Here is a 13556-nt window from a genome sequence, read left to right on the forward strand (position 1 = left end):
GCGCAGTCGGCCCGCAGCAGTGGCCCTAAAGGGGCGGATTTGTTTGAATAGGAAAGGGGGGAGGGGGACACCAAAAGGGCGTGTGTGTGTTTGCGGGGAAGTGGGGGGGGGACGACACGGACCTTAATGCAAAATGATACTTGTGTTTTAGGGCTTCCCCCCCTCCCCCCGGTCCATCCTTTCTTGTGGCTCCTGGGTCGCTCCAGGATTTCCCCAGAGGAAACTGCCCCAGATTCAGGAATCCATCTTGAGCCCTTGTTTTAATTAACGGTGGAGTCTGGGCTCTCCAGGCAGGTCAAGTTGACAAGCGCCTGTTGATGGAGCCTGGAGGAAAGGATCAAGCGAAGTCCCAGGCACCAGGAAAAGATACGCCTGGCTCGCCACTGTCACTTTCTCCAGTTGCCATGACAATACTACGCCTAATCTCAATCAGGGATCAAAGAGAGAGAGAAAGAGAGAGACGATAAGAGCGATGACGGTCGTTTTTCTCAAAGCTTCAGGCCATGGCCGGCGTGCGATCATCACCCAGCTAGACAGCGCTGGAATGCCAGACTGCAGGACTGGGCTGGGATCCCAGGCGCATGGGAAGCTCGGAATGAAGCTCCCATGAAAGGTAAAGGAAAGATTTGTGGGACAGAGAGAGGGAGGAGAAAGATGAGGGGAGCCAGCCTTGTGTCTGAGAGAGAAGAATCCAGGCGCCACCGGTATAACAGCCGCCTCAGGTATGTTAGCCAGTTTCAGCTCGTTCCCACCTCTGGCAGCCTCAGCACAGAGAGAGGGAGAGAGAGAGAGAGAGAGAGAGAGACACACACACACACAGAGATGCCTGATAGTTACAAAGAGGCTGCCCGCTTAGATGATAGCATCTCCCAGGTTTGCAGACACAAAAATGAGCCCAGCTTCCGGGCACTTCTGCCTACAACTGTCTGTGGTTAAAACATTTAAGATCTTGGTAAGAGAGCAAAATGTACTTGGGGCCAAATGCAAAAGTATTTAATCTGCGCTCAAGGCTGTTCTAACTACTGCCTTTCACAGAGAAACTATTCCCTGCCCGTATTAAACTAAATCCTGCAGAGTTGTACCATAATGATTCAACACCACATCTTTCAAGAGTGTTGTCACAGTGTTTGCAATCACTACTGCTTCAAAATTTTGAAGCATTTACTTAGGAGTTTTATACTTTACTCCTTCCCCATTCACCTAATTCATTCAACACCAAACATATTGATCCGACTTTTGAAGAAAAATCCCCTACTATATTGCTTTCAACTCCAGTTGCTCCTGCTAAAGTAGCTACAACTATTTAGAATAAATTAAATTAGAGGCCTTTTGATGACATGTTTCTTGGCTTCCTACCAAATATGCAGATAAATATGTCCATTGTATAATGGAATCATCTCATTTGAAATCCCCACTATACCAGTAACAGGATTAAACCCCCTTTTCTGCCTTAAACAATGAATTTGGTCCCTAATATTATTAGTAGCTAGTGCTGTTCAGATGGGCTATTGTAATTGTTTTCCTACATAGCTTTTCTTTCAATAGAAAGGATAGAAGGAAAAAACATTTAGATGGTGTTTGTTTGTTTGTAGAATGGGCCTTAATATAGAAGTGCTCCATTTCCTTCTGTGTTTTCAACCACATCCCTGTGCTATAAAAAAAAAGTGTGTATGGGGTGGGGGGGATTTAGTCAAAAACAATAGGAACAATCCACAAACAAACTTCTGGCCAGTCCTGCCGTCATTTCTCAGGCAAAACTCCCCTTGACTTTCCCTGAGCAAGGACTGTAGGATCAGATCCTAAATGTTTTTTTAAATATATTTTGTAAGGATCAATAAAAAAAAACCCTAAGGTAATATGTTAATCTTTAGCAGATGTACTGTATGTATCCTTACACCTTAGAAGCCTAGCAGGACTGGAATGTCACAACAGACATTTACTGAAATACCTGGGGAAATGTAACAAAAAGTGTTAGTAGAAAATGGTCTTTCAGCTAAATTACCTAATATATTTGCTAATGGTATCTGATTTAAAAGCCATAAAAATACTAAGTTAAAAGCACATTAGAAGATGTGTTATATTTATAAGTGTTTGTCACCTTGGCAACAAAAGTTATATTCCAAATCTAACACTAGCTGTGATGGGCCAAGACCTTTTAAAATTGGTAAAATACATCTTTATGGCAATGATCTGCTTTGAGAGAGAGAATGTAAGAGCTGTAAATGGCAAGTTCTTCACTGTTTTTGCTTCACAAGTTTTGCTAGCTTTCAGCTATGATTTGCCCTGTCTTTCTACTGTACCTATAGCTTTTTTCCCCTGACTAGAAAAATCACACATTTTCAAATACTGTAAAACACCAATCTTTATTATGCCCCCTTTTCCACCAAAGAATAACATTGAGCCACCTGGCTGTAATTTCCTGTATATAAGCTAGGTTTATCAGTCTCTCATTAAGCCATATAATGCCCTTGATCTGCAAGTGAACTCCCATTGTGACTTTTCATACAGAGGGCTGTATATAGCATATTTTCCCTTGTAGGGACAAAATCTGCCATAAGAGCTGCACCATGTGTTTCTTGGTAAGTTTACTGATAGATGGTCTCAAACCAGCCTTCTCACTTATCCCACAATCCACCTGAATCATGCTTTTATGCCAGAAATGAAGGTTATTTATTCACCTGTAATAGGAGTTATGTCAGTACATTGCTTCTACATATATAATGAACCAGGTCCTCACATGATCTAACTTGTCATAGCTCCATTGACTGTCCTCACCAGCTGAGTATCTGACCCATTGACCCTGCATGTGATGGAGCAGGCATCTTGGCACCATAAGGCCCTAAACCACCTAGAATGTGATGACCAAGGAATGGGTATTCATGCTACCTCATGGACACCAACGATCACTGCAAAGGTATGTAGTGGACTATGGCAATAAACTGCTCTAAGGATCCATTATTCAAAGTGATCATGAATAGCTCCAAAGAACTGAGAAGCAGGACAACAGAATGTGGATCTGAAGCAGTGATATATTCAGACAAAGGATAAGTAACTTCCTTTCTCTGTTGAGAATTGTCTCTCCAAATCTTCATCCTTAGGAGACTGACTAGTGGTAACAATCTATTTGAGGAGTACTTAAATCTGAATTAAAGGACTGCTCCCCTGAAGTGAGCATCTGACTTGGCCCCTAAATCAAGAGAATAGTGCAAAGGAAAAGTGTGATTCACAGCCATATGGCAGCTTTTTATATTTCAGGGATTGAGGCATTATTCAGGCATGCCAAATAAGTTGCCTTTGGCCTAGTGAGTTGAGCCCTCAACTCATGTGGGTTTTCTTATATCAGCATGGTCACAGAAGGATGTAAAGCAGAGTCTGCATCACTTTAGCAATCGCTGAACAGAGGTGAAAGATATATGGGACCACATATATGAAATGTAAACAAAATATAGTGTATGTAAACATTAGAGCCTTGTATTAAGACTATAAGAAATGTTAGGAACAGGAAAAAGCCATAATTACTCTTCCAGGATTCCAACTACCTTGGGCCAAATTCAAGTGCCACAACAGGGATTTGAATATTTCTTCAGCCTTCCTGCTGGTGAGATTGGTGGCATCAGTAAGATGTAGAGGGACAAACCTTTTCATTCAGTGCCTCAAGAAAGAGGATCCAGAAGGTTACATTAGATGGGCCACAAATCATACTCATCTCCTTCCCTGTCCCTCTGCATTACTAATTATTCATCTGTAACAGCTAGGTAAGATTTTATATATGGGACTAATTTATTTCTCTGTTGGACTACTTGGTTGATGAGCAACACACACAAAAATAACCTGAACACATTCTGCTCTTTCCTTGTGAACTGCACACAATGCTTTAAGCATCATATCTACATCAGTTGCAACATTTGTGACTCTGTTAAGGGCTTCTGGCGTATCCAAAAAGTCCAGTCCAGAGTTTTAGACCTATCTTTTGCAATATCAGACCTACCTAGTAGTAAGAAAGATAAAACCAGTGTTCTCCCAGCAGCTAAGCCTGAAGACAAAATAATCCTGATCAACGTATTTGTATTATTTAAATAGTTCATTCAATTAGTAAAATGTTCTATGTTATTTCATGTTTATAGAAAAGATTAGAAAGCCAGTTTGGTATCTGAAAGTCAGGACAAGACACACAGTAAAAATGAAGACAAAGAAAAGAAAAAAAAACAGATAAAAATATAGGACAGCAATTATCAAGTGACCATATTTGACTTATAGCTGGTCAAATTCAGAAATATAGAAACTCTCCCTGCAGCCAGACCTATGATATACCCTTTTGTAAAAAAGAGCATATTAAACATGCTAGCTTTAAAATTATACATGTAGTAGGGAAGAATCTCACCCCAAACCATTAGGACAGTTGGTGGATGTGAAGTACATGCTGTTCCCTTTCTGTTCTATGTGATGGTCTCACTCATGTGAGTAGTCAGTTCAATGGAAGCAGTTCTAGTAGGATTTGCCCCAGCATTGTTCATTAAGACAGTGGTGGGGCCAGTTCAGGCACATCCCATAGGCTTTGTTTCCCTTCCCCCACTGAAACATTGAGTTTCATACCACCTCTGTCTGCTAACTATAGAGACAGACCCTGGGGAAACAGATGGTGTGCAAACATAGGCATGGGAGTAGAGGAGGGAAGAAAAGAAAAGGGGTGCAAAAGAGGCTGGAAGAGGGGTGAGGGCCTCAGCAGGCAGCAAATTTGAGCATCTCCAGAAAGTTCTGTTTTGTTGACTAGACTTGGAGCAAGCAGGTATCAGAGGTCTTCCCACGAGAGAGTGGAACACAACCTGCTTACTCTAGCACATGATCCTGGGAGATACTGAGAACCCTCAGCTTCCACATAAATCAATGGAAACTGAGGGCCCTCACAGGCTAGGGCACTCTCTTATAGGATATAGACGATTGAGGAGCATGCCCATACTTCTACACCCCTCTGCTTGAGCCCTTCCCAACCCACGGCCCCTGACAGAGCAGCTTTTGCAGCCTATAGAACTGGCACTTAGCAGTAGCATCACTGTCTAGCCAAACACATGCAATACATATAGAACTGATAAAGCAGCTATTCAAGGCAGTGTGTCCTCATGAATAGAGCACTGGCCTGGGACTCAGGAGACCCTGGCTTCTATTCCTGGATCTGCCACTGGCCTCCTGCATGACTTTGGGCAAATCCTTTCAACTCTCCCAGCCTCAATTTCCCCATCTGCAAAATAGAGAGAACGATACTGATCAGACCCTTTGTAAAGCACTTTGAGATCTAATGATTAAATGTGCTATAAAATAGCTAGGTATTATTAACTTTATTGAGCTACTTTTCAAGTATTGATAATAGGATAGGAAAATGTTTCCAATTAACTGAGGTAGAGAGAATCACATGGGTAGATGTGCTCTTACACTCAAGTGCACAATTTTCATTGATTGATAAACCTAACACGCCACTTGAGAATACATTCTGGTTATATCGCTTCACCGTTAAACTCTTCATTTACCCTCAAATGAATAGATTAGCATGAAGTAAACTCCACTGGAAAATTGTCCAATTCAGTCATGTTTTAATATAAATTTATACATCTTGAAAGAAAATTACAGAATGTCATTCAAAAACATTTATTATATACAATTTAGGTTTTTACCCTATGTTTCAAATATGCTCCTTTTCTAAACTAAAACAAGTTTACAAAGAAGCTTCAAAGGACCATCTACCACAACTACATAAAAAAATATACATAATCTGTGTTATATAAATAAACAGGAAGCAAAACTGTGGATGACTAAATTATACTGGGAACACAACACTGTATTAACAAGTTTACATTTACAGCCATAATTTGTTCTCACTTATACCATATGTTGCTCTAATTGTCATATCATTTAAAACAATAAGGTATATTATGTGGTTCTGTTAGTCAAATCAGCAAACTGCCATACAGAAGAACATTCTCATATACTTTATGGACATTTCTGGAGGAAAAGAAGGTGAATTGCCTACAACATACATGTATACACTGGTGTTATAGCCACATTGGTCCCAGGATATTAGAGAGATAAGATAGGTGAGGTAATATCTTTTATTGGGTCAGCTTCTGTTGGTGACAGAGACAAGCTTTTGAGCTTACACAGAGCAAACTCAAAAGCTTGTCCATCTCATCTTGGTCCAATAAAAGATATTACCTCACTCACCTTGTCTCTCTACAACACATAGGTCATGTAAACATAGTATATTGGCTTTTATTAAGGATATAAGACAAGTGTAGAAAATGGATTCAGTTATGTTGCTCATCGGTTGACATCTTCGCTGATGCACTGCCACTGACTATCAGAAACATGTTCTTTTAAAATGTAAGTATTTCAGTGGAACATTCGCACTGCAAGGTACATGGGGCATTGAAATAGTATCTGTTTTGTTGCCTGAGCCTTGTCTGTTGGGCAGCATTGAAACAGTTCAAATTACCACAGGATGTTGAACAGGCTTTGGTCCGATCCATATTTGGTTGGCAAAGATCCAATGGAAAAACACAGATGGTACAGGGAGTGATAATGATGATTCAATCAGCAGCACCATTTTTGGCAAGTTGGTGGTTAGCCAGTGCCCCAGAATGGTACCAGAAGCATTATGCTGTTGGAGGTTTGAGGTGTAAAATGGAGGTTTTGCCAACTTATGGTCATTAGGGAATCTTAAGTTGTAAAGACCTCCATTTTACATCTGGCTTGGTACTCATTGGTAAAACAGAGGTGTGAATTCTAATGTCCTGGCCAAATTCCAGTTCGTGTATTCTGCCTACTTAACGTATTTCATTGGCTATGTTCTTCTTTCTTAAGAATTAGTGCAGTGGTGACAGATATCCCAGAGATGTGGTGAATCTGCAGCTACTGCGGCCACTGCTTCCTTTCACCAGCTTCAACTCTCCCCCTGCAGATGGACCATATTTTCAAAGTAATAAACGGACAGTGGTGCAGTCTTCTGTGGGGGGAGGGCTGTAACAGGGCATGACCTCTGCTGCTACTGCGGCTGCGCCAGCCGGAGTCCCGGGCCCTTTAAATCACCGCTGGAGCCACAGACGGCGCGGGCCAGGGAGCACAGACATACTGGCTGGGGGATGCTGACCCCCCAGCCCTGCCCCTTCTGCCCAAGGCCTCACCCCTTTCGGGGGTGCCAGAGTGGCCCCGTACCGGTAAAATCTGCATTTTACTTTCACCCCGTCCAGATTAAAATAAAAAACGACAGAGGCATGTTACAGGACAGGGTGGGAAAACAGTATTTTCCCCAGTATTTTCACTTGCTGTTCTCTCTGTCCCAGCCTCTTCTTTCGCTTTTGACCCCCCAAAATCTAGCTTTTTCTTTCCTATGTCACCTTACTTTTGCCACACCAACCACACACCCTAATTCACCATTTACCAATTCTCTCCATTCTCCCTTTCCAACCTAACCTGTCTCCATCCCAGTTCAGAACCAAGTCGCCACCCCTATAGCTAAGAACCCCCAGTCACACTTATCTCAATATTTGCCCCTTGCAAGTTCAAAACCCCTCTCATACCAAGAATTCTCATGCCTTCCTACATCAACCATCCCACAGCTCAGAGCTCTAGACTCAGAACCTCTAGGCCTTTTCCATCTAATCCCCACCAAGCTAAGAATCCTCTGCCTCCAAACCAACCCTCACACTCAAAAACTTCCCTCCTCACCTAGGACCTAACCCTATGTTCAAACTCCCAAGGCCCCCACTCAGTTCCTCCAGATCAGTTTGGTGTTACCTGATGAAGAAAGAACAGAGTCTGTGGTTAGAAGGATGCCCATTCTGTGCCTGAGAGGGTAATCTGACTTTGCTCCCGGTCTAGCCCATAAGCTTCAGGTATGCCTGGCAGAGTTGGATACCCTACATATACAGTACCCTGCAATAGAGCATCCAGGCAAGCAGCCCATAGCATGAAGGTCAACTGAGGCATCATAAACACAGCTTAGCTCATAAGGAACAGCTGTTACTGGTCTAGTACATCCAGCACAGAATGGCTGTTATATGCTACTCTAGACATGAGTGTCTAGTGCTGGATGAACGGAGGCTCTGTAAAGCATGGATAACTGATGTGTCTAAAATTGAGGTACTGCTGCATATTGTCATACATGCTTATTAATTAGAAGTTCAGAATATCAGCAAGGAATGTGCTCCTTAAACATTATAGATTATATATGCTCTAATCCCAAGAGATACACATAGGATCTTTAGTCATTTAGGGGCCAGGTTTTCAGTGGCAGTGAGGCACTCAGAAATACAGATGGGCACCTAACCCCAGATCCACACAGATATCTATAAATATCTTTGTAAATGGATCTGAGCCATTCAAAAGTGCCCAAGCAGATTAAGTACCTAACTCCAATGGGAATTTAGGCAGCTAACCTGCTTAGGCACTTTTGAAAATCCCACTATGCACCTATTTGCGTCTTTAAATGCCTGAAGATATTTGTAAATCTGGTCTTGCAGTACTGGGATGGTATGACACACACAAGACCAGCCTGTAGTTTGATCCAAGGATCACTAAAGCATATCACTATTTGCAATGTACCCTATTTATCACTATGTTTCAGCTCATACAAATCAAGATTTTGGTGTTTGGGGTATGTTCATTTATTTTGTACCAATGAACCGTAGGTGTGATAACAGATTGGGAAATAAAATATTGAATTTAGGCATGTTTATAGGAATCAGAGAACCCTGCTTTAGTTTGGATTTCTCAGTCCTGCACGTAATTTTTTCCCCAGTGTGGTTTACACAGACATTAACAAAACAAAGTTTGAAAATTGTATATACAGAGTTGTGTTTCAGACTCAAACCACTTCTGAAAACAGACAATTGTGATGAATGGTCTCCAAAACAAAATGGAAGTTGCAAATGGATATAGATACATGCAGACATACTAATCAGTCACATATGCCATTATATATGATCATTTGATGCTGACATACTATAAGTTTTGAAAAACGCTTGCAACACTTCCAAGCAGAAGGAGGCCATAGAACCTATCTAGTGTCTCAGTCTGCAAGGACTTGTGCTTAATTTATTTTTAAACTATTTATTTTGGAATTTTTCAGAAGTTTACAAATCCTCGCCATGTAAATATCAGAAACAAAACTATCATTACAGTTAGCTTTTGTTTAAACAGCCATTATACAGGAATATAGTAATCAGATTTTCTAGTTAACAGAATGTTACTGCATTACAGAATGTGCATCATAATACCTATGCCCTGGTCTACACTAGGACTTTAGGTCGAATTTAGCAGCGTTAAATCGATTTAAACCTGCACCCGTCCACACAATGAAGCCCTTTATTTCGACTTAAAGGGCTCTTAAAATCGATTTCCTTACTCCACCCCTGACAAGTGGATTAGCGCTTAAATCGACGTTGCCGGCTCGAATTTGGGGTACTGTGGACACAATTCGATGGTATTGGCCTCCGGGAGCTATCCCAGAGTGCTCCATTCTGACCGCTCTGGACAGCGCTCTCAACTCAGATGCACTGGCCAGGTAGACAGGAAAAGAACCGCGAACTTTTGAATCTCATTTCCTGTTTGGCCAGCGTGGCAAGCTGCAGGTGACCATGCAGAGCTCATCAGCACAGGTGACCATGATGGAGTCCCAGAATCGCAAAAGAGCTCCAGCATGGACTGAACGGGAGGTACGGGATCTGATCGCTGTTTGGGGAGAGGAATCCGTGCTATCAGAACTCCGTTCCAGTTTTCGAAATGCCAAAACCTTTCTGAAAATCTCCCAGGGCATGAAGGACAGAGGCCATAACAGGGACCCGAAGCAGTGCCGCGTGAAACTGAAGGAGCTGAGGCAAGCCTACCAGAAAACCAGAGAGGCGAACAGCCGCTCCGGGTCAGAGCCCCAAACATGCCGCTTCTATGATGAGCTGCATGCCATTTTAGGGGGTTCAGCCACCACTACCCCAGCCGTGTTGTTTGACTCCTTCAATGGAGATGGAGGCAATACAGAAGTAGGTTTTGGGGACGAAGAAGATGATGATGAGGAGGTTGTAGATAGCTCACAGCAAGCAAGCGGAGAAACCGGTTTTCCCGACAGCCAGGAACTGTTTCTCACCCTAGACCTGGAGCCAGTACCCCCCGAACCCACCCAAGGCTGCCTCCTGGACTCAGCAGGCGGAGAAGGGACCTCTGGTGAGTGTACCTTTTAAAATGCTATACATGGTTTAAAAGCAAGCATGTGAAAGGATTACTTTGCCCTGGCATTTGCGGTTCTGCCTTTGCAAAAGGTTTCTGGGGAGGGCAGCCTTATTTCGTCCTTCATGGTAGGACACTTTACCACTCCAGGCCAGCAACACGTACTGGGGAATCACTGTAGAACAAAGCATTGCAGTGTATGTTTGCTGGCATTCAACCAAAATCCGTTCACGCGGTGGGAGGAGGCAAAATGCGACCTTGTAACGAAAGCACATGTGCTATGTATGTAATGTTAACAGCAAGGTTTACCCTGAAAGAGTGTAGCGACTGTTTTATAAAATGTGTCTTTTTAAATACCGCTGTCCCTTTTTTTTTCTCCACCAGCTGCATGTGTTTCAATGATCACAGGATCTTCTCCTTCCCAGAGGCTAGTGAAGCTTAGAAAGAAAAAAAAACACACTCGCGATGAAATGTTCTCCGAGCTCATGCTGTCCTCCCACACTGACAGAGCACAGACGAATGCGTGGAGGCAAATAATGTCAGAGTGCAGGAAAGCACAAAATGACCGGGAGGAGAGGTGGAGGGCTGAAGAGAGTAAGTGGCGGGCTGAAGACAGGGCTGAAGCTCAAAGGTGGCGGCAGCGTGATGAGAGGAGGCAGGATTCAATGCTGAGGCTGCTGCAGGACCAAACCAGTATGCTCCAGTGTATGGTTGAGCTGCAGCAAAGGCAGCTGGAGCACAGACTGCCACTGCAGCCCCTCTGTAACCAACCGCCCTCCTCCCCAAGTTCCATAGCCTCCACACCCAGACGCCCAAGAACGCGGTGGGGGGGCCTCCGGCCAACCAGCCACTCCACCACAGAGGATTGCCCAAAAAAAAGAAGGCTGTCATTCAATAAATTTTAAAGTTGTAAACTTTTAAAGTGCTGTGCTTAAAGTGCTGTGTGGCATTTTCCTTCCCTCCTCCACCACCCCTCCTGGGATACCTTGGTAGTCATCCCCCTATTTGTGTGATGAATGAATAACGAATGCATGACTGTGAAGCAGCAATGACTTTATTGGCTCTGCAAGCAATGATTAAAGGGAGGAGGGGAGGGTGGTTAGCTTACAGGGAAGTAGAGTGAACCAAGGGGTGGGGGGGTTCATCAAGGAGAAACAAACAGAACTTTCACACCGTAGCCTGGCCAGTCATGAAACTGTTTTTCAAAGCTTCTCTGATGCGTACCGCGCCCTCCTGTGCTCTTCTAACCGCCCTGGTGTCTGGCTGCGCGTAACCAGCAGCCAGGCGATTTGCCTCAACCTCCCACCCCGCCATAAACGTCTCCCCCTTACTCTCACAGATATTGTGGAGCACACAGCAAGCAGTAATAACAGTGGGAATATTGGTTTCGCTGAGGTCTAAGCGAGTCAGTAAACTGCGCCAGCGCGCCTTTAAACGTCCAAATGCACATTCTACCACCATTCTGCACTTGCTCAGCCTGTAGTTGAACAGCTCCTGACCACTGTCCAGGCTGCCTGTGTATGGCTTCATGAGCCATGGCATTAAGGGGTAGGCTGGGTCCCCAAGGATACATATAGGCATTTCAACATCCCCAACAGTTATTTTCTGGTCTGGGAATAAAGTCCCTTCCTGCAGCTTTTGAAACAGACCAGAGTTCCTGAAGATGCGAGCATCATGCACCTTTCCCGGCCATCCCACGTTGATGTTGGTGAAACGTCCCTTGTGATCCACCAGAGCTTGCAGCACTATCGAAAAGTACCCCTTGCGGTTTATGTACTCGGCGGCTTGGTGCTCCGGTGCCAAGATAGGGATATGGGTTCCATCTATAGCCCCACCACAGTTAGGGAATCCCATTGCAGCAAAGCCATCCACTATGACCTGCACATTTCCCAGGGTCACTACCCTTGATATCAGCAGATCTTTGATTGCATGGGCTACTTGCATCACAGCAGCCCCCACAGTAGATTTGCCCACTCCAAATTGATTCCCAACTGACCGGTAGCTGTCTGGCGTTGCAAGCTTCCACAGGGCTATCGCCACTCGCTTCTCAACTGTGAGGGCTGCTCTCATCTTGGTATTCATGCGCTTCAGGGCAGGGGAAAGCAAGTCACAAAGTTCCATGAAAGTGCCCTTACGCATGCGAAAGTTTCGTAGCCACTGGGAATCGTCCCAGACCTGCAACACTATGCGGTCCCACCAGTCTGTGCTTGTTTCCCGAGCCCAGAATCGGCGTTCCACAGCATGAACCTGCCCCATTAGCACCATGATGCATGCATTGTCAGGGCCCATGCTTTCAGAGAAATCTGTGTCCATGTCCTGATCACTCACGGGACCGCGCTGACGTCGCCTCCTCGCCCGGTATCGCGTTGCCATGTTCTGGTGCTGTATATACTGCTGAATAATGCGTGTGGTGGTTAATGTGCTCCTAATTGCCAAAGTGAGCTGAGCGGGCTCCATGCTTGCCTTGGTATGGCGTCCGCACAGAAAAAAGGCGCGGAACGATTGTCTGCCGTTGCTCTGACGGAGGGAGGGGCGACTGACGACACAGCTTACAGGGTTGGCTTCAGGGAGCTAAAATCAACAAAGGGGGTGCCTGTACATCAAGGAGTATTTCAGGCAGGACTGCACGGAGGGTTCCAATAAGAAATGGTGCACCTAAGTTATCGTTGTTATTGGAACAAGGAGGTTAGCCTGGCCTCTGATTGATACATGGCTAGATTTACCTCGCTGCACCTTCTCTGTGAGTGACTGCAGTGTGACCTAGAGGAATGAGTCCCCTAGACAGGGGAGGAGGCAAATGAGTACAAAACAAATCTGGTCTATTTCTTGTTTTGACCCACTCCATCTATCTTTTACATCTTTGGCTGGCAGCAGACGGTGCAGAAGGACTGCATGCCATCCACATCTCATGGCTGCTCGGCAGAAGATGGTACAGTACGACTGCTAGCCATCCCCATCTCTTGCCTGCCTGGCAGAAGATGGTGCAATACGACTGCTAGCCATCCTCATCTCTTGCCTGCCTGGCAGAAGATGGTGCAATACGACTGCTAGCAATCCTCATCTCTTGCCTGCCTGGCAGAAGATGGTACAGTACGACTGCTAGCAGTCCGTATCGCCTGCCCGCTCACCATAAGACGGTTCAATAGGACTGACTGCAGGACTAAAGAGAATGACCTGGTCAAGTCACTCCAAATTTAGTCCCTGCGCCCATGTCTGCCCAGGCGCTCCCAGCCGACGCGGCCAGGAGCACCTCGGACACGATGACGACGACTACCAGTCGTATTGCACCGTCTGCTGCCAGAAGGCAAGGGGTTGCTGCTACTGTGCAGCAAAGCCGTACCGCGTCT

The 13556-nt window shown here is 44.7% G+C and overlaps 1 protein-coding gene across 2 annotated transcripts; it reads left to right on the forward strand.

The window, feature by feature from the left end:
• Positions 1-247: 247 nt before the first annotated feature.
• LOC142071190 (uncharacterized) lies at positions 248-11180 on the forward strand. Of its 2 annotated transcripts, none has more exons than XM_075125843.1 (4): positions 248-722; positions 2757-2914; positions 9250-10206; positions 10594-11180. In XM_075125843.1, the coding sequence occupies exons 3-4, from the start codon at positions 9627-9629 to the stop codon at positions 11112-11114; spliced, it is 1101 nt and encodes a 366-aa protein (XP_074981944.1). In that variant the 5' UTR covers positions 248-722; positions 2757-2914; positions 9250-9626; the 3' UTR covers positions 11115-11180. The 2 variants fall into 2 exon arrangements, with proteins under 2 accessions (XP_074981944.1, XP_074981945.1); XM_075125844.1 differs by having other exon boundaries at positions 248-613.
• Positions 11181-13556: the final 2376 nt, after the last annotated feature.

Source organism: Caretta caretta, chromosome 2 (assembly GCF_965140235.1).
Source record: "Caretta caretta isolate rCarCar2 chromosome 2, rCarCar1.hap1, whole genome shotgun sequence".
NCBI lineage: Eukaryota > Metazoa > Chordata > Testudines > Cheloniidae > Caretta > Caretta caretta.

Coding starts and splice junctions, on each gene's coding strand:
- LOC142071190 (XM_075125843.1), top strand. CDS start 9,627: ATGCAGAGCTCATCAGCACAGGTGACCATGATGGAGTCCCAGAATCGC. Junction 10,207..10,593: donor AGGCGGAGAAGGGACCTCTG/GTGAGTGTACCT, acceptor TTTCTCCACCAG/CTGCATGTGTTTCAATGATC.